At 39.8% G+C, this 25,478-nt stretch overlaps 1 protein-coding gene across 2 annotated transcripts in view; it reads left to right on the top strand.

The window, feature by feature from the left end:
* The window catches only part of TENM1 (teneurin transmembrane protein 1), a 210,061-nt gene that overhangs the window by 139,425 nt on the left and 45,158 nt on the right, over positions 1 to 25,478 (top strand). For both annotated transcript variants that reach the window (XM_026035944.1, XM_026035943.1), the window contains 6 exons: positions 1,633 to 1,894; positions 4,995 to 5,262; positions 9,365 to 9,508; positions 13,974 to 14,223; positions 14,992 to 15,012; positions 18,826 to 19,058. In XM_026035944.1, the coding sequence (XP_025891729.1) occupies positions 1,633 to 1,894; positions 4,995 to 5,262; positions 9,365 to 9,508; positions 13,974 to 14,223; positions 14,992 to 15,012; positions 18,826 to 19,058 (1,178 nt within the window). The remainder of the gene's footprint in view (positions 1 to 1,632; positions 1,895 to 4,994; positions 5,263 to 9,364; positions 9,509 to 13,973; positions 14,224 to 14,991; positions 15,013 to 18,825; positions 19,059 to 25,478) is intronic.

Below are 25,478 nucleotides of genomic sequence, written 5' to 3'. Positions count from 1 at the left end.
GGGAGCGCAGCTCATTAGAGCTCCCTGTGGTAAAGAGAACAAAGCAGAAAAGGAAGAATAAAAACACAATAGCAACAAGAAAATTACAGTGACATTCAAACACCTGGAGTCCAAGTGTGACTGTACTGCTGTCACAGCACCTCTAGTGAGTCTCTGTTCTGAATGGTGTCAATCACATACTGTTTGGCATATTACTAACCTCCTTGACATTTGAATATTTTCAGCAGTCACATTTTCCATACAGTTCCCTGTCTTCCATCTTTTTTTCTTTCTGTCCTTAAGTGTGAATCTTCAGGTAGTTTGTTGAGATTCAGTAGAGAGCTGATCACCTGATCCATACACATAAAAGATTCTGTAATGGCAGATTCTTATCAGAACCTAAATGCTTAAACTGCTCTTCTGCACCCAAGCCAAAGTAATTCTGGCTTTCCCTTTCTTTTAGGGCTGAGTTTAGTTCCTGAAAAGAGCATTTCCCATGTGTCCTACATTGTATTCCAAGGCTGGCCATCCATTTGCAATACCTTCATGATTTGAACTTTAGTCATATTCAGTTACCAAGGGCTCTTAAAGACTTCATCTTCCTTGACAAAAACAAAAGTGGAATTTTCTAAGAGGGAAAAATAATTTGCTTTTATTTCCACAATCTTTTGGGGTGGCACTGTCATTCAGTACAAGAGCATGCATATTTATTTTCTCTTATTTTAGTGACTTTCAAATCACACTACTGAAAGTTAGTAATTATCATTTCCTATTTACACTGGCTTGGATAAAGTTGTTGTATAAAGATATGCTACCTGTATTTTGCTGTGAATGTAATCGGTGTCATTTGGGAAATGTGATGAGAGATGCATAATTAAGTCTGACTTCTTATCACAGTTTGTTACCATCAAAAGCCTCCATAATAGATGCATTCAATAATACAGAGGGTGAAGTGTCAATTTACATATTACCGTATGGTACCTGACTATAGATGTCAGAAACTCGGGGAACTGAGACTGTGTACAGCTCGCTTCTGCGTCCCGCTGCTTTGCAGCCACATATGCTAAGGGTTCTCACAGCGGCTCCCAGAGGAGCCCCATGTGCAGGAGCTCCTCAGTTCTCAGTGCAGTTAATCAGCTGCTTTTCCAAAATCTTCATATCCTGCGCTCCGTGGCCTCCTGTTTCAATGTACTCAACCTTTTTCTCCTGCTACCTTCAGGAAATGGGAAATGGATGTTAATAATGGAAAGACGTACCAGGCTTAAGAGTTCCTTATTCTGCGTTTCCATATGGAATTTCTTTTCATATGGACCAAAGTATGGGTTGACAAAGGGTGGATCACCACCCTTGTTATGGTATTTTGTGTGTAAACAAACTACTTCTAGTGATTCTAGATTATAAGCAGTGGAGAAGGGCCAGGTAGTAGTGCACTACCAGACCTGGACTAGTGTCACATAGGGAGAAAGGAGAGAGACATCCAGCTTCCACATGAATGCCTAAGTGACACTGGAGAAATCCACTGGAGTGATTTCACACAGCAAGTTAAAGGTTGCAACAAACAATATAAAGAGGTGTTTTGTGATGCATTGAAAATTGTGGCGGTGTGATGATGAAAAGAAAATGAAACATAGCATTTTATTTTGTCGTTTCCAGTTTTGACCTTGTGGCTGTTGGAGGCATCTCTGTCACTCTAGTTTTTGACAGATCTCCATTCATATCTGAAAAAAGGACCCTTTGGTTGCCTTGGAATCGATTTATCATCGTGGACAAAGTTGTAATGCAAAGAACAGAGGCAGAAATACCATCTTGTGACATCAGTAGTTTTATTAGCCCAAATCCCATCGTACTCCCTTCACCCTTGACAGCATTTGGAGGGTCCTGTCCGGAAAGAGGGACCGTTATCCCAGAGCTGCAGGTAATACAAATACTTTCAAATTAGTAAAATGTTCTATTACAGAAAAAAAGAATTCTAGACAGTTCTAAAAGTTACCTTTCTTGACCTGTATTAATGAACCTGACATAATTATTTGGTGATATTGAGAATTTGACACTGAATGTCAAGCAGATCCAGCCTTTGTCATTAAATTTGCATGCACAATTGCTCCTATCAGTGTATTATCATAAAAGTTTTATCAAACTCTTCTGCCCAAATCATATATATTCCTGAGGTGCATACATAAATATTAAAGCACATAGATATAAAACTGACACGAGTTTTAAAAAAATGTGGATTTCACTGAAATCAGTAGTAGAACTTTCTGTTTAAAAGTTACAGTTTCAGGCTTTCAGACTAATTTGGAGCAGTGGTGTGGTGGGTATTCATTCACTGGGTATTTGGCACTGCCTTAATGTCTTTCCTTGGGCCTAGAAAGTTCTGAAGGTGCCACTGTGAGGGGCCAAAAAGCGGCTTTTAACAACAGTGATGTTACACCTTCCTCTGAATGCCATCAGTGCAGGCTGCTCTAGCACTGCTGAGCAAAGCGCTTTCCTCCTCTTTCTTTTTTTCTCTTTTCTTTTTAAAGATGCTCATTTCCTCCCACCAAGTAGAAGCAGAAGGTGGGGAGTGCTACTGTGATTTATTATTGAAATCCTGATTTATTTATAATGATGCACAAAACCATTCCTAGGTTACAGACAAACAGTACTGCTTCACCATACATTAATGTGAGACATCACCCAGCAGGCCATGAAGATTTCCAGGGATTTTTCATCCCTCTATATCTCCGTATATAAAAATTCTTTATAATGGCTTCTGCTGCTATATGCTACTCCTTGAATTTTTTTCACTTGTTACGTTGTTTTTTGTTTGTTTGTTTGTTTGTTTTACTTTTTTTCCATGATAGAACAATATTAACATGGTATTTGCAATTGGTTACATTTAAATGTCGTCTTTTCTGGAGTCAATGTGTATTTAGAATTGCTTTCTCATTAGCTTTCCACTTAACTATTATGTTCTTCAATGCTTAAAAGAGGTGATATGAGTTGGATACCCAGCAAAATACAGTTTTGAATCATAGTAACACCCATAATGTTTCATATGTTATTTGAGCAAATAGTGTTCAATCAAAGTCTTATAGTAAGGTCTTTTTTGGATTGTCTTTTAAGTTCACTGAGGGAGCATGGAAGGTATTTGGCAACTACTTGAAAATACGAATATTTTCGCCCTTAAAAAAAAAAAAAAGAATGATGAAGAGCCCTTTTCCTATATGGAGGAGCACTTTGATTGAACTCAATAATATTTATTTAAGTATCTGTACAACAGTAGACAGCTAGCTGATGGCCACAGTGCTGCTTCATAGAACAGTACAGGTGAACCTAATGAACATAGATTAAAAATAACTGATGCACATTGGTAAGAAAAAACTGGGTCACATTATTCCACATGAAGTGTTCCTAGGTCTTTTTTAAGCAGTAAGGTACCTAAAGATGCAGTCCACTCATAAGAGAAACTGCTCCTGGTCCCTTTGCTGGCAGCAAAGGGTCCTTAGAGTGTTGATTTTTATTGTACAGGACTGGGAGATGAATAAAAAGTAACCCAGAATAGCAAGGAAAGGAGATATATCAAAATATATTAGTACATATGTATTTCTTCCTGATTTTTTTCTATTAAAAAATAAGAGGAGATGTCAGATGTATGACAGAGGGGCAGCTGGGATGTCAGCAGGAAAGAGGGGAGCACTGCAAGTCCGGAGCATTAAAGGGAGCGGGAATTCCCTGGCAACACTGCATTTCATATGTTGAAACGACAAGTGCTGGCTGGCCTCCAGCAGCACTGCAGCAATCCGGTGGCAGGGAGACTGGAGCAATATGTAAATAAAAGGGGGTTGAAAGTGAAGCATTTTATTGTTGAAGAATCAAAAGCAAAAAGAAGGGGAAAAAAAGGGAAAAAAAATGGGGGGTATGAGCAAAACACAGTATGTATTTTTCGAAATTGAGCTAGTTTAATATTGTGGCAGATTGGTTGTTATTACTGCAGCGTGCTAGAATCCTTGACCTTCGGGGAGGTTAATGGAGCAGAGCGCAGAGCGGTTCCCGGGCTCGCGCGGCCCGTGCGAGAGGCTGCTGCAGACGAGCACTCGCCCTCGGGCGCTGTGAGAGCTCCAGCGCTCCCCAGCTCCGAGGTCCCCGTCACTCAGAAGGCCAGGGCCAGGGTTTCTCTGCGTGCCACGCGAGCTCCCAGCCTCCGCAGCCCCTCTCGTTGCTGAGGGCATCTCCGCGCTGCGGCCGGGAGCTGACGCTGCGCCGGCGTGGGCATATCCAAGCCAGCTCGGATCCGACCCGTTGCGACAGCAGCAGTGACAGCCGCGCGATGGGATTTGACCTCTGCAGCGCGTCCCCAGGACTTTACCTGTTAGCTAGATGAGCCTGACGCCCGGGCGGTTTCCTGCTCAGCACTGCGTGTCCCCAGCTGCCTTGTTACACTGTGCCCTGGTACGCTCTGCGCTCTGACGCTGTCCCTTCGTGCCGCAGTGGCCTCCCTGCGAGCCCTTCTGCGCAGCGCTTGGTCTATCAGCCAGACCGTTTTCTTTCTGAGCTCTCTCATAGCAGGTCCACTTTGCCTCCCGAACAGCACAGTGTCTTCAAATCGTCGTGTAATACAGAATCTGGGTACAGATTTAAAAATATATATTTGTATAATTATATTCTAATTAAAATGTTCATTAAGTACACCAAGTAATAAGACCAAGGTGCATCGACTAGTGCTTATACATATGAATATGATCACAGATACCGTATATGCCCCTCTGGGTATAACAGTGAAGAATTAGAGAAAAGGGTTCTGTAACAAAGTAGACACGGTGCCACCTAGCCAGATGAGAAAGCAGTTCTTGGTGTCGGAGGTTCTTCAGTATGCTACTGCACTGCTCAAATAAGCTCAGAAAAGAACAGTGTCTTAAGCGATACTGTCTTCAGGTCCTATTTGTACAATAAAAACACCTGTCGTTATTAGAAATAATCAAAATTTTGCACTTTTCTTGGCCAGAGGTATAAGCGTATGATTGTTTTTATCCAAGGTGGTCCAGGAGGAAATTCCAATACCTTCCAGCTTTGTGAAGCTTAGTTATCTCAGCAGTCGAACACCGGGGTATAAAACTTTGCTGCGCATTATTCTGACACACACAACCGTCCCTCCTGGAATGACAAAAGTACATCTGATAGTTGCTGTTGAAGGACGTCTGCTCCAGAAATGGTTTCCAGCTGCAGCCAATTTGGTCTACACATTTGCCTGGAATAAGACAGATATTTATGGACAGAAGGTTTCTGGTCTGGCAGAGGCGATGGGTATGTACAATCACTTTGGTACAAGCAGAAACACTAACACATATCAAGCCAGGAAAATGCACTTAAGATTTTGTTTCTGCCCTTGCATGGATTTCAGTCAAATGCTTCTTTAACTAATTGAAATGACTTGTATGATTTTCTAGAAACATTTGTTTTCATGTTCCTTCAACATCCTCATTCTAACTTAATCAATTTGAAAATCCCCTTTTCCCTCTGAGAATAGTTACAGATTAATGACATTATGTTCAGCTCTCCATTTTTGAATGGTACTTTGAATATGACCTTTGGTGTGTCATTGTGTCTGCCATTTTTTAGCTGTGACATTTAAAATGTCATTTCCATTTAAGGTTTGCAAAATACAGAATTTTGGACATCCTTTTTTTACTGCGTTTTATGACCCCACCAGTTAAAACTTTTTGTTTGTTTGTTTAAAGGTGTTCGTGTGAAAATCATCATAGTACTTAGACTTCCTTTACTAAGTAACATAAGCAGATAATCAGAATTGCTAATGAAATGCTGTTTGTGAAGATGCATTTTATTTGGCCAGGCCGTTTTGTCCAGGAGTCTAATCATTTGATTTTTAAAGGAGTTGCCTTGCTTTTGAAGTCAGGGGACTGTTATTCTGAGGGGCAGCCAGAAGTTCTGCTCAGCACTGTTGCCTTGGGCATACAGACCCCATATGTGCCAACTGGTCCTGGCTTCACAGCATCCCGCGAGTCCCCAGCAGCATTGAGCTCTTCACTGCGTTATCACGTGCCCCCACACAGGCAGGTTGTGAGGGAGCTCTGGGGAGAGGAGAGGGAAGGAATCCGTCACTTCCACAGTCACTGCTGCTTGGAGACTGCTGCAGATGCAGTCGCTGGTGTCAGCAAAGGATAATGTTGGAGTCAGAAATGTGGAGTATGATTTACATTGTGTAATGTACAGAGGAATATGTCAAGAAATAAGGAGCTTACCCCAAGGTTGTGGTTCCACAATCAATTTATGAAGATACAGCTGCAGGCTGCTGCCGGAAGGGACATTCCCACATTCCCTCCTTCTCCCCTGAGCTGCCACTCACATTCATTTGATCATGAAATGAGCCAGATCAGGAACAAATTCAGCTGAAAACTGAAGCAACCAGAAAATAAGTGATAAATTTTCGGTTTCATTAGTTTCCTGATCTGCTATGAATGCTAGTGCAGAAGTGCAAGTCTACACATTTCAACTGCATCTCTCACTTTACATTGTCCCGCAGCAATCAGAGCTCCAACCTCAGCGCAGGCTTCCCTGAGCTGGGCTGTTGCACGCGCACCTGATTTATCACAGCAGCCCTTCATGGCTCCTCCATCTCACAAAACCTTGTTGGGAGGATGTCAAATCCAGTCCTAACCGATTGCAGGTGCAAATTCCTGCAGGTGTTTTGCAGTGGAGGTCGGTTTTAAATGAGTTATTGGTCCTACTTACATGTATTTGGGCAAGTGCAGAAATGGAAACGCATTCATATTGTGCCCTTTGGTGCTCCTGTGCAAGCCATCTTTATGGGGTTCATTCCTTGCACTGCTATTACTCATGTATGTGAGGTAGAACCGGGAACCTGTTCCCTCTGGATCATTTAAGAGGTTTCTCATGACCAGGAAATCCAGTACATGCCTGCACTTTATAACCATTTTAAATCAAATGCATAACTTAGAAAATGGTATATCCATTACAAAATCCTGAATTAGAAGTAGATAAGGTGCATGTGTTTAAACATGAATAGGACTTATACAATACCATGGATAACATTTTTTAATTATTTTGTTGGTGCTTTTTTATTTTACTCAAGACTTAGTTTCATTGGGCTTCTTGCAATATAGAAGGAGAAATCTTTATATTTCAGTGCATTGTTAGCATGATTTGTTTCACTCCAATAGAGATGTATTTAACTTGACAGTGTAGAATTCAGGGACCTTTCTCTGCATCCATTATATGAATTTTGTCAAAATTATTTCCTCTGCCTGCATATTACCAGTATCTAATACTATGTTCTGTTCAGATTTCATTTTAATTACATTAAACTGCAGTAGCTTGAGGTCCTGGCAACTCGGGCATATAACCATCTGCATTTATAAATACTGTAAGCATCTCTATTTTCCTTCAGGATTATTGACCACAGTGAGCACATTCCAGGGACAGAAAAGGCGGCTTTGTGAGCAGTGCTTGCACACCTAAGAGGGGCTGTCCCGATGTGCTGGGAAGTGTTTGCCAGTGTGTGCGTTCATTCCCCGAGTCTCCAGCAGAGAGGCCATTTTCTCTTCTTCAAGCAACAGGATAAAGTAGCTTTTTTATTTGTTCGGAATCAAAACATCGTGAGGCTGTTGCCATATGAAACCTTTGCAGTGTAGCCTGTGTTCTCCTGGGAGTTAACATAGCTTGAGGGAAGCTTTCCATGGAAATCCCAGCGCCTGTCCTGGGAAGCCCGGCCGCACCTGGGTTATTTCCTCGAGCATCTGCGCGAGGGGCTCCTCGTTCTACACAGGGATGAACCCACCCTCACATTTGATGCTCTTAGGGCTTCACAGGCTATTAGCTTACATGTTATTTAAGCTTATTTCATTAAAGTTATTGCTCAAAGAAGCTACTGCTAAGTACAAATAGTTCAGGAGAAAGCAAGATAGAGATCGCTGTCCCGTTTAATCATGTCTTTGATTTCTTACCTGCTTTTTTTTTGCAGCAGTATCAGGAGAAACAACAGCAGCTTGTGATTTATGACATGCTAGCTCTATAAACAGCTTAATCTTAATTCTTCTAAATAATTGTATGAAAAGGTAGGGTTTGGATGCACAGTACATCATCTTTTGAAATCCATTTTGAGGCTGAAACCCTACTTGCTGGTTATTAGTTTCCGAAAGCATAGTTATGGGCACTGAGAATAACACCCAAAATGTACGAAGTTTTAGACATGCCGTATGTAGAGCACCTAAGGAGATGTGGGTTTTCAGGAGTCGGAGTTGAGCTGCAAACCCTTGGTTGTCTCCACGAAAATGATGAACTGGCTCTGCTAAGTGAAGTTGCTGTAGGGAACAGCTTTCCGTTTGCCATAAAATATTTATCTTACAAACACAAACGTTCCCTGCTGTAGCTGGCCAAAATATTTTGATTGCATCCGGTAATGGAATTTTGATGGAATTAAAACTATTCATGGTTCAGGTAAAAAGGGAACTGAAATTGCTAGATGGATAAAGTATGAGGAAAATACTGAAAATGTCAGAAGGCTACATTTCTTAAAATATTTTTATATTTCATCTTAGTATATTTTTAAAGACTGTTTTATTTTTAAAAGCTGAAATATTTCAGTATTTCCTAGATCAAACTTTTGGGACTTGGTTTCAAAATAGCATCTTTTAGTTAGGAATTAATTCCAATGAAAAGGTTAACTAGAGGAGAAAAGTAAATATAAAAAAATATATATAGTGGTTGGAATGAGTGATTTTGCAGTTACCAAAAAATTCTGAAGGATTTTTTGTGTTTTTCAGTCGTTTTGAGCCAGCCTTTTCCCAAAGATTTCTCTTGGTAGGGGAATCAGGATTTACAGAAGAGTGTTGGCCCACTGTAAGGGGAAGGCATGTGCCACACAAGCCTCTTAACAGACTTTTTATTTAATTCTAGAAATTTTCAGTTGGCAATCCATTTCTTTCCAACTACTGTTCTTGTAATTACAACAAGACCCTTAGGATAAAGATCACTAAGTTTCAAAACTGCAAATACAGAAGTAATATTCTTTGGCTTACCAGGCAAACAAAAACAGTTTCAGGTTCAACACAGAATTTTTCTATTTAAGCTCTTATTCAGGTAGGTAGTAGAAATGCAGTAAACAATTAAGTCGAAAGTTATTGGGAGAGATTTATATTCATAGGACAATCCTTAATTGATACTCTGCTTTGAAGCTGTAGTACCCATAGCTTTCACAAGATACTAATCTCTTAAACTCTTTATAATACCCTTCCCCAATAGCAATCAGGCAGAAGATAATTAGTGGCATCATTACCTGACAGGTGAATATAGAAACCTAGAATGAAAAATTACCCTACAGTTCACAGAGAAAAGCTAGTCTGATACATCTTTAATTATTTGTTTGCAGTGTCTGTGGGATATGAATATGAAACGTGTCCCGATTTTATTTTGTGGGAGAAAAGAACCGTAATCCTTCAAGGCTTTGAGATGGATGCTGCAAACCTGGGAGGCTGGTCTATAAACAAGCACCATGTGCTGAATCCACAAAGCGGTAAGTCCTTCCTTCGCTCACTGGCCACGTGGAAGAGGAATACAGTTTTTAGAGAAATTAATTGTTCGGATTTTCAGTTTTACACTTTAAAGTGTTTATTCCTTATTGTTCAAATATGCACCTTCATTTATTAGGGGGTGGACCATAAATGCCACAAAGGGATATTCCTAGTATTCTGGCTCGCAGGTGGTAAACGTTCGTTTCACTGGTTCTTCTGACCACTAACACATTGTGGTCATTTGGGTGGGCAAAGGGCACGCTAATTTGGCCTGAGAAGCTTTCAGCCCTGCACATTTGGTGCCACAGTACTAAATTTGAAGCCACTTTATAGTGTGTCATATTCTCAGTGAAGGATCTGCATCCCTAATACAGCCTCCAACTGCCATCCGTTTGTGGTGTTGTCAGCACAGGCAGAAAGTCGTGGTGAGACACGAAATGTGCCTGAAAGCAGCAGAGCGAGGCGTGAGGCTGCCCGGTCATCCCCACGGGCAGCCTGGCAGGGCCCGGGCAGCCGCTGTCCCAGCACTGCCCAAAGCATTATAAGTGTCTGTAAATCCTCATGATGTCCTAACATGAACCCCGCGTGCAGATTCTTCAAGCTTGGAGACTATAGTTGCCTTTCACATTGCTTTTATTTTATTCATGCTTTTTTTCATCCCCTAACACCTAAAACACAGGAATTACTCTCGGGGGGATTAAATTATTAAAATAATATTTGCATATAAGTTATGGTAATTAGAAAAATAATTTTGCAGATAAACAGCTATCTCACTTCCCTGGGGAAGAGAAGCTTAGGCTCCTGTTTCAGCACATACACATCAGGATAGTATTGGATTCAGTAAAGTTCTCTCAATTTGCTCCAGCTGAGAGTTTGTCCACTAAAATCTATTTCCATCTGTGAGCTTCAGTAATGGGGGTCCGTGCACAGATGTAGAGCTGTCACGTCTTTGCAAGTTCTGTTGTTGAATGCACAACTACAGTATAAATATTCCAAATACAAAAGGTCAGATTTAGTTTGTAAATTATCTGGATTTCTGTTTTGATTTAAAATAGTTTGACATTTTGAACAGCCGTTCTTTCATACCCTGTCTTACTGGTTTGTATAGATTGTCTCTTTTAAATGCCAGCTATTGACATTTAACACAAAGAGAAATCTGACCTCAGCCAGCTCAGCCCCCAACTGTGAGCCCCATAGTCTCCTCCTTAGTGCCAATTTGCCACTTGCATAGTTTAATTTCCAGACTAAATTGCTGGCAGGAACTCCAATATATTTGACTGTCCGCGAGCTGCGGTGGTTCCAAGCATAATTCACCCCATAGCGCTGATGTGTTTTGAGATTTTATGAAATACACAGTTGTAACCAAAGCAGGGCTACATCACTGTCACTGCGTGGTGACAGGCTGCTTCCCGGCCACGTTCAGCTGGGTGGCCCTAACTTTTGGGAAATGCCGGTGAGTGCCGAGGGGAACAGGACACATCTCCTGCTCGTGGATGCTCCTCTGGTCACTACAGGCTTTGCCCGTGCACCCCTGGCTTGTGTACAGGGGCGTGAGCACCATGACCGTGTCAAGCAGCCACCTCACCCGGTAGCCTGGAGTTTGGTAGGAAGCAACAGCCCATATAATCAGCTGTGGTAGTCAAAAGGGTAAAAATAACTAGTACATTCCTGCTGTCATCAAGAAACTGCTCTTCAATTTCACTTATGCAAAAATGTACTTTTAAATAAGGACAAAATTGTGATTTCACCTTAGAGTTGTTCGTCTCAGAGTTATCTTCACACCACCACGAGTGGAATAAAAAGCACGAGTAGCCTTCTTAAGTGTGAATATATTGAAATTTTCATTTTTAATTAAAGCATTCCCTCTGTACATATGAAGAGCTGCATATTTTAGAAGCATGAAATTTACATTCATTTTGAAATGCTGTCACTGGATTAACTACAGAAATAGCATTACAATGTAATACAAATATATTCCTAAAAATTCTCTACTGCAAATTACAATGTTCTTTTCAGACTAAAACTTAAACCACTTCAATTAGTGAGTTCAGTGTTGCTGAAGAGCTTATATTTAACTTCCCCACTCAAGCTTCTCTTCTAGCAGTGTGTGTGTGTGTGCTTGCCTGCTCTAAGACAAGGTGTATGTGCTTCCTTCCCTCCCCATAAAGGCTTTTCATTTTAGAGCTTTTAGAAAGTGAATTTAATCACACAGTAGCAGAGTTAAGGAAATAAATAGATGCGGTTACTCAGAGTTACATTTCATAGCACAGTCTGAGCTCTGGAGGTGCGTGTATTGATACGTAGAACTGCACAAAGTGAAAAACATATTCTTTTGTAGGGTTAAGCATTCAAAACAAGACAAACAAATAAAAGCCTCTCTGATTCCAGTACTATGTGGGGAGAAAAAAATAAAAAGTAAACGAAAAAAGATTCTAGTTTAGTGTTTTTTCGGCACAAAGGTTTTGGTGAGTAGAAGAAGACAGACCATAAGTGCTTGTTCCTCTATAGAGATGCTTTAAAGGCCCAGATAGCTCATAAATACAAGCAAATGTACTGTTAATTATTTTCAGAGTATTCTTTGAATTAGATTCCTGTCTGATTGCCAAATGTATTGATTTCATTTTTATTTGGGGAAGAGGGAGTAATTTTGTGGTAGCTGTTGCCTTAATCCAACACAGCACCGACTCAAATGAAAGCAGCAGCCTATAAGCCTGGAATCGCACACGTGCTTATCTTTATGGAGAGCACAACGTATTCTCCAGGGCCCTAATTATTTACCGGCCTTTCTAGGAGGCAGCTGAAAGATTACCTGCACCAAGCTCGCTTCAGCCAACCTGCAGCATCTTCCCTGCCTGGTATTTTTATCTGGTAGGTAAGGGAGGAAGTGGCCCTTAATTTGACTGGCCCAATTCCAAGCGACTTTTCTGTACTGCCTTTCAGCTCCAAAGAAACACGGCTGTTCTGTCCTTTGCTATTCAGGAATAAATTGGAAATAATGGATTTCTCTTTGAAATATCAATAGCAATACTCCCCAACTTCCAAGACGACAGCTAGTTTCAAATTTAACTGAAGCTGCAAAGCAAAAGTTGGTGGGGAAAGTACATGTACACATTCGTTGTGCTATGAGAAACCCCTCGCGTGCCTTCCTGCAGTACCGAGCTGTGCCCGTTGCCCTGGCTGGAGGCAGGATCCCCCGGACCCCGAGCTCCAGCACTGACTTGCAGCTCGCTGGACTCCCAAGCTCCGCAGAAAAGATTTACTGAAAGCACCTTTTTTTCCCCACAATACCATTTCTCAGGTGGGAGGTGAAATGTGCTCCAGCAACGGCGACAAAAGCAGCTGTCAGCGGGATCATTTCTTGCAAACTCTTGAGTATTGTGCAATACAAAGGGGTTTTCTTCTCCCATTTTTATTGTTCGCGCTTTAGCTAGGCAGGCTCATTTCAGTGCGTGGAAGGTGCTGTGTGTCATGTAAAGACAAGCCAACCACTGGGCCACTGCAACCAGAAAGTCATTACCTTGCAATATGGCTTTAATCATACCATTTTTTTATATAAAGTGCTTGGATCTATAATGGAAATAAGAGATTTTGGAAGTCTGAAAGAGTTTTGTGATCTGAAAGAACACCTATCTGCTGTAAAGAAAAAAGCTAAAGTTTTGTAATAATATGTCAATTTGAAGGTAATTGCTACCTCTATCACCTCATATATATATGTCTATCACCTCATATATATATATTTTCCCTTTGGAAAAAAAAAAAAGTCTGGTAATTGGAAAGAGTTTCAATAAAGTTTCCTGCAGGATGGGCCTGAAATATTCACACATTGCCAAGTTGTTTTACACTTTATGGTTAGCACCTAATGGTTTCTTATTGGTAAGAAATCCACTTGGGCCTCAGAATTACTCCTCCACTTTTAACTTGGCTGTGCTGCGGTCAGCACCCTTTTTATATACCATGAAGGACTTGCATTTAAATCTGAATATTGATTTTGTACTGCCACTCAGTGCTCTTTCCTGAAAAATGCATAGTAGTCCTGCTATTAATCTCCTTTAATTAAATATTCAAACTGCCTGAGAAATTCCTCTGCTACCTAATAAAAATTTATGAATAAAATGAATATTAAAGTAGTAATCCCCAAGAAATCAGATAGCACTGCAATTAACAGTCAATTTGTTAGAGCATTAACCAACCATGAGTTCTCTTCATGATGTTGGCTTTTAAAATAGCCACTAACCACTAATCGACAAAATGGTGATGATGAAGCTTGGGACTGCATGAAATAGGGAGAGATTAGGGGAACTCATGGCTCAGTCCTTAAAAGATCCAATGATTCGTTGCTGGTTTGCTTAATGCGCTTTCCTGCAGGAACACAAAATCCAAAGGAAAACTGTGGCGTAGTTTAGCTGCCCTGTGCACGTTTTTACTGTCCCCTGTGTAATTTCTCTTTGCTTGCTCGCTTTCTCGTAGGGATTCTGCACAAAGGCAACGGGGAGAACATGTTCATCTCCCAGCAGCCGCCCGTCATCTCGACCGTGATGGGCAACGGGCACCAGCGAAGCGTCTCCTGCTCCACCTGCAACGGGCTGGCGCTCAACAGCAAACTCTTTGCCCCCGTCGCTCTGGCGTCGGGTCCGGACGGCTCCGTGTATATCGGAGACTTCAATTTTGTCAGACGAGTCTTCCCATCAGGGAATTCTATCAGCATATTAGAGCTGAGGTAAATTAAATAAAATTGAAAAAAAAAAAAAAAAAAGGAAAAGAAAGTCTTGCCCTATCTGGTGGTCATTATCCAGGCTGCGACAGACCTGGGAAAACTTCAGTGAGCACCCCTTTTTTTTTTTCTTTATGTGACTTAAGAGAAGCAGTCACGTTTCGTTGCCGAGTGGGGATGTGTGTCTCTGACTGTCAAACTCAACTGAAAAGTTAGGCTTACTTTAAAGTCACCAGTTACAAAGAGCGTTAGCACCCACCTTAAGCAGCCTTTAGAACAGGTTTTGCATAATAGGTTTCTACAAACTAATAGATCTGATTTTCCTGTGAGTCGTTTAATACATTATTTTTTCAGAAATGAGTTAAAAATCTTCAATGAAGTACTTCTTTTTAGAAAAAAGGAATAAAATTGTAACTTAAGAGAGGATATGTACCATCATCTCAGATTGTGATATTGTGGCTGAAGGTGGACCTACATATTTTAACTTGATAAAATTTTATTGTTTCTCATGTGTAACAGAAGGGTATGGTTGGGTTTAAGCAGACAGGAGCAACTCAGGTATTGCAGACTCCACTGTATTCATGGCTCCGACTGAAAAGGAGACAGGGAATTTTGAGGGAAGGAAGTGATACTGAGTGCTACTGAATGGAGCTATGTTTTGATACTGGTTTATAGCTCTGTAAGCAGTTTGCAATGAGTACAGCTGTGTTAATGAATACTAACTGCTGTTTCTTTTTTTCTTTCTTCTTTTTTAACCCTGATCTGACTTACTAGGAACAGAGACACAAGACACAGGTGAGTAAAACACAGTAAAACATATGAACCACATGGCTTTAAAGAAAAAGTGCTGTGAAGGCCATGTTAGAAGTCTGGATGTAGAGAAAACTGTGAAATTAGTAAACATTAATAATTTATTGTAAAGAAGACTTGTTGTGTTCCCTTTAAAGGGATATGAAGTCTTTCTCTTAGAATCAGGTTGTTCATCACCAAACAAAGCTTGAGAGGTTTAAACCTGAAGGCTGGTTGTGCTCTCAGGCTGTTCTATTCACTTTACATGATGCTAGTATGATAACAAGTACAGCTTTCCAAGGAGACCAACGACATAGTTTTAGCAACAGAGAAACAACCAAATTTTAAAAATAGCAAAAGCAAGTTGCTTCTCCCCTTTTCATTTAATATTGTGATATTACAGTATTAGAGTTCCTTTAAAGCGATGAATGTTGCGTGTTAGCCTGCATTGGATGGAGAGGGGTCCCTAGCAGTCAGTCTGCAGAAATGGCATCACAGGCTGCAAGGAGACAGCAAGGCACCAGGGCACCAGGCATCATCGAGACAATCTTCTTAGCATTTCAGAATAGAAGTAGATCAATAAAGCAGCACTAGTTCAGCCTAAGTTGATGACTGCGTGTTACGGTAGGAAGCAGTGTGTGGACTGCATGCACATTTTGAGGCCTGAGATCACTGGTCCGAATTATGTGGTTTAGCCCCAATAAAGCTATGGAATACCTCAGGTTACTTGCCAATTCATTGATAAAAGATGTCACATTTCATATATTCTACAGTGAAAACTTAGTTTAAAAAATCCTAGTTGGTAAGGGTAAGTTTCATATTTTAACTGAAGGATCATTTCCATTTTCCTGTATGTTAATCTGGTCAGTCTTTTTGTAAATTGATGAAAAGACACAAATTGAACAAATTGAATGTTTTTACTATGTAATGCATTCAGAATGTTAATTAGGTTTCTTTCGTAATAAATTCTTATTTTGTTAAAATACTATTAAAAAAAAGTTGGTGCCTGATATAGAGGTTTTTAAGTAGGATACTGTGGGACCAATGACTACATGTTTTGTTAAGCCCATGAAGGCCACATGGACAAATCCTGCTTTGTGTTTGTCCTAGAGATTTCCACAAAGCTCAAAGAAGCATGTGGAAGCAACGGGTGAATGTTGCTAAGCAAGAGGAGTCAGGCTCCTGACATTCCCAGTGGGAAAAGGTTTCCAAATTGAAGCCCTCAGTGCAGTGTTTAGTCCCCAGAGAATGAGAGGGAAAGTGTCCTTTTTTCCAGAGTAAAAGGAAGTGCAGTGTAGTAAAGGATAGTGTTTGAAAACCTGGAAAGACACCAGTTATATATTTGGCTTTTTAAATCAATTCATCCAGTTTAATTTTCTAAACTTTCCCATCATTGCTATTTTAATAAGAAAAAGTGAAGCGGTTTGATAACTGATCAAATGGAAGCCAGGCTTTGAAGTTGGAGTGAAAAATGGACTAAGGGGAAGTAATAACTTGTTCTGGAAGGAATCATTGTAAGTACCAGCCTACTTGACACAGTTTTTTAACAGGCTAATTCAAGTAGTCCCCAATTTAGATTTGATTGCAACTTTTCCAAAGATTAGGAGTGTTAGATTTTGTTCCATTTTTTTCTGGTACTTTTTAAATGTAAACCTCTTAGTATTCAAGGCTTTAAGCAAAGATAACATCAGGAGTTCTCTAAAAGCCAATGTTTTAGACATCATGACAAGGATGACAGAAGATGTGTCTCTGAGGAGGGTTTATAAAGACCCCTGGTCCCCTACAGTTCAGTTTTGATGGAGTGTGCATTTATTTGACATCTGAAATTATCCTTGCAGCTTTTCCCTCAACAGTGTTTTTATTGAAAAATCTTCTTTTGGTTAGCCAGTCTCGTCTGAGCTTGCTGCAGATTGTTCAATGACTTATAAAGTTTCTAACAAACCAAATTTTATAATAGTTAAATGTACTTAGGATTATTGCCTCATCCTCTTATTCATTTTCACCCTATCAAGATCCTCTTTCATACTCTGTATTTCCTTTGCCCTGGGTTTCACATCTTTGTCTTCATGGTGAGAATATGCCATTCCTTGTATTTACACGTCTGTCTTTTATGAAAGCTTATGGTGAGGATCAGCATTAGTTTGTGGCCCAGTTCTCAGAGAAGGTGAGATGTTTCCCTGCCTTTGGGGATGAGGAATGAGAGTGGAGAGAAAGCAGCCCAAGCATTTCTCATTTGTTACATTTCTCACGGCACAACTTTGACATAGTCTCTCATAAATAAAAATACGAGATTTCAGCTGATGATCAGTTAGAGGTGTCTTAGCAATATGTAGATTACTGAGTTGACTGCTAAACTAAAAGAGATACTAATAAGTATTTTTAATTGGTATGTAATATTGCTCTGTAAGCTAGAACTGTGGGATAGATGATTAATGAAGCTTAGTCTCTCTCATCCAAGCACAAGCTTCAAACTTAAGGAGGCTCCATTAACTTCAACTCCAGTCAGTAAGAAAAAAGTCTTTGTCACTTCAGTCGTTACATGGATGCCTTGTTTCCTAATTTGTTGTGGTACAAAGTCCTGGGCACTCGGGAAGAGCTGTACCCAACATTGTGAAAGCCACCATCTAAACAAAACTGATAAGCTTGAGAGAACTGCATCTCTTTTCCTAACTTAGTTTTAACACTTGCATGTTAATTAGTTATAAAAATGTCATAAAATTTTTCCTTAGTGAAGTGTAGTTTTCACAGCCTTCCTAATCTGCTTAACATAATACTTCAGAGCACATTTCACATTTGTGTGATGAAATTCTCTATAAAGCTACAAGAAGTATGGGAAGGTCACTGTCTAATACAGCTCTTTGCCAGGGATCAGATACTCTGCAGTGGCAGCAATCAGCGTGTTGCTCAGGCCCTGCTCAGCTCCCACCATTTCAGTAAAAGCCTGTGTATGCTAAAGGATCTAAGCCCATCTGCAGTTTCATCTTATTTTATGATCGGAGGCAGTGCAACCTCGCAAGGTTCAGGACAGTCGTGTGTGATACAATTTCCTGAACCAAAATTAACTTTGCACTCAAAAAGAGTGCAAACTCTTTCTGCTTAATAAGATGCAGCCCAGTTTCCTGATTAGAATGGATGATTCTCAGCATTTAATTAACATATGTAAATATTTCTTAAATAACATTTCATAACCTCAATAAGGCACTTCAGTGTGTGAATTATGGTGCATTAATTCATGCCTAGTTGCACTGACAGTACTTGGCCTTCTGCCTTGCTCCTGACAACACAGTAGGTTTGAATTAAGGCACCATGTTTCACACCTTCATATTTCCTAACGTTTAAAAACAGATAAAAATAACCGGGAGTAGGTATTGGTGCCCCTTCAGAAGAGCCTGTGATTCACTCTGCTGCAAGTCATAGATTTGTTTCTTGCTGCCAAGAGGACCAGAACTTAACAGATACAGAAAAATGACCTCGCTTTGGAAAATAGGAGTTATAACTATGGTAAAATCATTGCAGTTAGCTTTATATTTGTTGGCTTGGTACTGATGGCGGACTACCTCTGGCAGTGGCACGCTTTGCGTAAGATAGCTCCCTAATGTGTAGCTGGCAACCTGGCCAGGCTTTATAGCTAGTCCTCATTCCTTCCTTCTCGCCCATGGTGCTAATTTAAAACCAGTCTCACTTATGCTGCTGTCTCTCTCCAAACAGACGTGTCTTTTGCATCAGTAGGAATACAACCATTGTACTATCATGAAAGAAGATTGAAAGGGAAAAAAAAAAAAAAAAGCTGAACTTCGATGCTTTTTTCTTCTTTTTTAGTACGAGTCCTGCACATAAATATTACTTGGCTATTGACCCAGTGTCTGAATCTCTTTACTTGTCGGACACAAACACCAGAAAAGTCTACAAAGCAAAATCTCTCGTTGAAACAAAGGACCTGGCCAAGAATGTGGACGTGGTGGCTGGCACGGGGGATCAGTGCCTGCCGTTTGACCAGAGTCACTGCGGCGATGGTGGAAAGGCATCCGAGGCCTCACTCAACAGCCCGAGAGGTAGGAATGTGCCCACAGCACTTGGTGGTCCTCTGTCTTGTTCATACCTTGCTTAGAAACTCACGTGTGTTTGGATGTACTAAGACGGGTGTGAGGTGGCATGTGGTTGAATTCATAAGGAAACTAGATCACAAAACTCACAAAATTCCATGTATTTGATAGAGCCAGCCCCTCCTCACAGAGTGAGCAGCACACTGCAGCCAGCATCCTCCCTGTGTGGCAACACTCCTCTTTAATTACCTTTCAACTGCAGGATGGAAGCTTTTAATTATATTTAATTTTGAAGCAAATAATGTAGGTGTGAAGTCCATTTTGAAACTTAATGCATTCAGATGACCCCTGTACATTGATGAAATGTACACTTACATACTAAGTCAGTGTCCTTCAATAAGCCAGCAAAATTGAGTTTATTTGAAAATCTATAGTATGTCTCTCCTCATTAAATACATTTTGCAAGGTGCCAGCATCTCATGCACTCCAAGCAAAGTGAGTGTTATGATGCAACCAGCCAAAATGCATGTGAAGTCTTGAATCCCCAAGAGCACCGCAATTAATCCACTTGCAGTGTGCTTTGGACCTGTGATAAAAGTCTCTGGACTTGATCCTCTAATGAAGTGTTCGCCCCCAGCTCCCACTGAAATCACTGGGACCACAAGGTACTGAGCATCTCTGGTGGCAGAGCTCTAAGTGGACTTCTAGCAAGCTGGCCCTGCAGCACACTGCCTACTCCTGGTGACTAGCTCTAAGGGAGAGTTTTGATTAGTTTTCATGAGCTAATAAAGGAAGGCTGCATTTCAGGAGGAAATTAGAGTGTATATCCTTGCAGAAATGTTTCAAAGACAAACAAATAATCCTGTTTTAAGGCTTAGCAAGAGACACATTGTAATTATAGATACAGTGACTTTAACATGTCTTTAATGATAGAAGGTAAGTGCAAGGTAAGTACAAATAAATGTTAATCTCCAGTCAGCTAATTAATGTAATGAATCAATTCTAAAAATAGAAAATAAAGGTTTTCAGATCTTTTAGCAGAAAAAAAATCAATGTATTATTGCTGATTGATTATATCTAATTACACTACAATTATTTGTTCCATCTTATTTTCTTATTGGAGGACTATGGCAAATATCTTTAATATACCATCTGCATTAAAAATACGCATAGCTGGCTTCCTCAATAGAAAGCTCTAGTCATAGAGATTAACAGCAATAAAGATAAAATTCGCCAGTTCTGGGGCAGCCAGCAAAAGCTGCTAGAATTCACTCTAAGTGGGCAGTGGTTCATGTCTTGGCAGATAACGGCTCCCAGCTGTTTTCAAGTAAGCACCTGTTCTAAATTCTAACCGATTACCTTGAAATTTTTTCTGTTGCATTTGTTATGCTTTGTATTTTAGATTTCAGTGTGGTATAGTGTCAATATGTACTCACTATCAAACAGCAGATAGTTGTGTGTTATCTTAATGGTCTTGTAAGTGTGGTACATTATCTTTCTCTTAGATGTAAGAAGTTGAATAACCTGAAAAGCAGTCAGAAATGCTTGCCTAGTTCCGTAAATTTATTATTTATAAGAAAACCTAAAAGTTTTATGTACTTCAGTGCAGCTTGGCCAGTATTTTGATTGCTTATTTTGCTTGTTTTGAGGATCTTTATTAAGTTACGAGATACCAGGTCACATTTCTGTTGAAATTACATTCAAACAGTATATGCAAAATAATTTCCTGGAAGAGAGGAAATGTGGATAAATTTTTTGGTGCATGCACAGACTCACCAATATCTTTTCCATGCTTAAACATACTTGAGCACAAAGCAACAAAACCTTATGTAGCATTTGACTGCATAAACAAATGAATCGCTCCTAATTTCTCTCCTTTGGGTTATTTGCAACACAAAAAATATGTGCCTGATAATGCAGAAGATAGAACTGCTCAATGACCAGAAAAGATTGTAGCATTTTTTTTATCTGATGCAGAGAAACTGTGTTTGTTCTTGTTTTTGCTGTTATTTTTAATCCTCAATATTCATTCTTTTGCAGTAAAGGAATAAGGTAACAGATTTACCTGTTTTACTTGGGAGAAAGATGGTATCTGGAAAAAAAAAATCAGTTTAGCCGCTGTTTGACCTTGCTTAGTTCCAGCTTAAGTTACATTTTCACTTTTGGCTACTTGTGGCTTTGGATATAGGCTTACCTATATGACTCATCCATTTGTAAAACTGATAAGCAATACCTACTGTGTAATGGTGCTGGGAACATAATACTGCTTGGTAACATTGCTCAGATGTATGAGAATAAGTGGAAATTCACGTATTCTTTTTACTTCTCTGAGTGAAAGATGCTTCAAATACTTTCTTGACCTTTTGGAACTTGCACTGATTGTTCTGCTTGAGTAGGCATGCGAGTGCTCTTGGTACAGTTCTAGAATATTATTTAATCTCTTAGGCTTTCACAACCTCTTATTTTTCGGTATTTTTATTTGGCCTGACTGTCTTTACCTAGTCACTGGGAGCAGAGTGCCCAGCATAGTACAGTCACACCAGTAAATTACCATTTGATCTACTTTCCCCAACTTTTATTTTGCTGGTAATTCACAAGCTGTGTAGCTTTGTTTGGCCTGTTTCCACTTCTCTGTGAAGGACTAAAGATGAAGGAAGGGGCTTAAGTGGACATTAATCTTGCACAATTGTATATGTGTTTGAGCTGACTTTGAAAGATGCTTTTAAACATGCATGGGTGATGTAGTTGAAACTTGAACTTCAATATATTATTTTTACTGGAACTTTCTTTAATTCTGTAGAGAACTCAGACTAATGAGTCATGTAATAGATGACCAAGTGCTTAAGCAGAATGTGAAATGATACAAGGTGGGGACATAAAATAAGATCTGTGACAAGCTGAACACATTTATTACACAAGAAGATATTGAAAATGAAGAAGTAACTACACAAGATATTAATCACTGACTGAATTCCAATCTTTGAACTTTACCAAGTAGCAGATTTTAATTTGGGAGTGGAGAGTTCTGTTTGGTGAGTTTGGGAATTTTTTGGTAAAGATATTTTGGCACCATCTAGTCACCAATCCTATCATTTGAATAATCTAGACTAATACTTAAAATAAAGCACTGAGGGACAGCACCTTGATTTTTCCTAGGTAAGTCACTGGACATGGCAGGAGTAAGAAGCACTAAAATGAAAGAAATTCCTGGGAGTTATTCCATTTAGCGCTGCAAAGCCAGAGTCTGGATCAAAAGTACTGTGCACTTACCCTGCCCTTCTGAAGTCAGTGGGCTTTAAACGTATAAATGCCTTTGACTTTCCAAGCTTAATTGACAGAGGCGCAGTGTGAGTGGAGACAATCAAGTTACCCCATTTTGCTGAGCTGCAATATCTCTCAACAAGTAGGCAAGTGAAGTGACTTAGATTAACATCTGATTGGAATGACGCTGTGTTTGCCGCAGCCTCAGCGCATCCGCTCGGGACAGCTATTGTGGACCGGCAAACTGTGTAACTTGATAAAACATTAAGTCCCTCCTGTGTTTGAATGATAGTTTTCAAAAGTGACCTACAGCATTTAGAAGCTCAAGCACTAGATCCAAAGATTTGTGCGCACCAGGTACTGCAGTGTCTGCTTTTAACTCCTGCATCCAGACCAGGCTCTTCAATTGGGAGAGAGATGCACAGACAGTCTTTGCAAGCTATATGGAGAGTAACTGCCTTAAAAGCTATTAAAAAGTGCACGATGAGTGCAAAGTACTTAAATGCAGTGCAGTGACCTCACTACAGATGCAGTGACCTCAGGGTAAGTACTAGGGAAATGCAGAAGGTTGAAATGGGCTCTAAATCCCATGCATAAAGATGCCTTATTCACAGTTGCGGCAAAGTACCTTTTTTCACTCTGATCCATAGCCAAGAACTAGCAGCACAAATGAAAGCTTAAATTAAAAATCAATTCTGCAGTGTACTTTTATTCATTTTGCTTAAAATTATTTTACTAAGGCAATGCTAGAAAAAAAAATAGTATTATCCCCCACCAATCGCTTACATCCTGAAATAATCACTCTTGTTGATCACCATCTGCAGCGCTGCTTTCTAAAGTAAATAAAGCTGTAAGAACAACTGCTCAGATTAAACCTTTAAATTTGTCATGTGACAGTAGTCTATTTAAGGCTGGCTCCTGCTCAGCTAAAAGATTCCTATTAACTTTAGTTGTATCAGTTGTACCAGTTCTTATTATAGCCTTCTGTGAGGATTGAGACCACCTTCCCTTTACTGGGTAGTGAGTCACTAATATTTATTCAGCAGTCTCTGCCATTTTCCAAGTCCATAAAAGCTTTTGAAGACTTCTATAATATCCAAAAAGAAAGGCACACGGGGTGGGATGCTCACTATCAACACGTAAAGTAATAAGCTGATGCTAAGCAAGGTAAATTTTCAAACTCTCATCATTGTTATTGTTTTCATGATGTGAGAATCATTAGAGAAAACCATATCTTTCCATTTTTGATTCACCAAGGTGCTTTCCTTAATTTTTCTTCCATGATTTTTAGCTACTTATGATTTCAGGCATCTGGGAATCTTACAGAAGTCTTTTTTAATGAAAACTTTCTGCAATGCAAATTTTACTAAATTTCATCAAAACTTCAGCTGAATGCATAAGAAAGTTACTTTTCTGCTAACCAATGTGAGCAACGTGTGCCTCCCACCTCCCAGCATTGTGTCTTGAACTGGAAGCAGGACACATTTGTTTAGAATCAGTCCTTAAAATAATATTTTTAAATAGTATTGTTCTCAATAGTGCTACTGTTACACATTTCCAAAGCAAACAACATTCGAGTGCAAAAATGACTTTGTGTTTCAGCTAACGAAAACTAGTTGAACATTTTGCTGCCAGTACTGAGAAAGTAATGAAGTAAAAGATGACAAAGATCACAAAGCAACAGAATGCAAATCATTTGAATCATATTTGGAGTGGTGTATTATGGTAACCTATAAATAACTAATTGCATAAAATTGCTTTAGTAGTTTCTAGATGGCAGCTTTAATTAAAAGCACCAGAGACATTTAGAAGTTTAGAAATGGATGGCATGTAATTTGCCCTTTTACCAACCATAAAATGGTAATTAACCAATTTGATTCACTTCTTCCTATTAAAAGTTTTATGAGAATAGCAAGTTCCTTCTAAATACAGTTTTTCTTCAGCAGAAGGTAGCACATTCTCTTTTATCAGTCTCCACCAGTAGTTTTAGATGTTCATGTACAAATTCTTCAGAAGTTTAATTAGAAGTTTTCAACGTGAAATGCTCATTTGCAGAGTTTTTAAATGGGCAAAAAGTGTCAAGTAGAATTTCCAGAAGCAGGCATTATATAGCTCTTGCTGTTATTCATTGATGTATTGTTTTTGTTAACTAAAAAAAAAAAAAAAAGAAAGAAAAAAGTCTTAGAATGACAAGTGTGGGCTATGGCTATGATATGGGGGGGGAAAAAAAAGAAGAGGAAAAAAATAGGAAACTTGCTCTATTAATTTTAATCCCTACTTTTTAATTTAATTACAAATCCACCATAAGCTTACCCCCATTAACATTGCCAGGCCAAGATTTCTAGCTTGCAGCTAAAGGTCAGATGCATCATACTCACATCTGTTTTGGAGTTACACCTATGGTAGCTATGCACAGAAGTTAGTAGTTTGCTTTCAAAGCATTACTTGCATTTGTCATTGTGGATGTATGTGCACCAGGGGAGATCTATCAAAAGTTAACCCGCTTAAGACCCGCTTCCCAAAGTGTATTGCAGGAGAGGTTACTCTCTCTGCACCTACTGCAGCTGTATCCAGCCTGTCTGCTACATACTGCTTTGTGCAGAAAAGTTGCAAAGAGCAAAATTTTTTGTGCAAATCATAGGGCTGATGATAGGGAATTGCTAATGTATGAGGGCCTGAGCAGCAGTCCATTTTTTATGCTGGTTAAGAGAATCAAAACAGAACTGATTAACAGATCAATAACAGTGTTATAAATAGTCTAAGATGTCCGAGCATAAAACCACTGGAGATTCTGCTGTTTTATATGCAGGTGCAAGATCTAGTTGCATGTAAGACCATTCTGGTGACCAAACACGACTAAAGCAGTTCTTTGGGACAAGGAGGTTGCTCAGAAAAACAGATTGTGCTCAGCCTTTGAGGCAAAGGACACAACCAGATCCTCACACAGGAGGACTTAGGCTCATGTGTAAGTAGGAAACTCGGATATCCCAGCAGCCTAGGTCTGGCACGCGGGCAGTAAGCCGTGCTTGCGCCTGGAGACTGTGTCGTTGAGGCATGCAGTTCATCCCATAGGAAACCAGAACCAGGATGAGACCCTATGGCAAACTACAATGCACAAAGGAAAAAAGAAAAGAAACACTAAAAATGAGCCTTTTCACTCAGTCATAA

The sequence above is a fragment of the Nothoprocta perdicaria genome, unplaced genomic scaffold (assembly GCF_003342845.1).
Source record: "Nothoprocta perdicaria isolate Ctin4 unplaced genomic scaffold, notPer1 scaffold_17, whole genome shotgun sequence".
Taxonomy (NCBI): Eukaryota; Metazoa; Chordata; class Aves; order Tinamiformes; family Tinamidae; genus Nothoprocta; species Nothoprocta perdicaria.
This window is presented reverse-complemented; position numbering and strand designations above follow the sequence as displayed.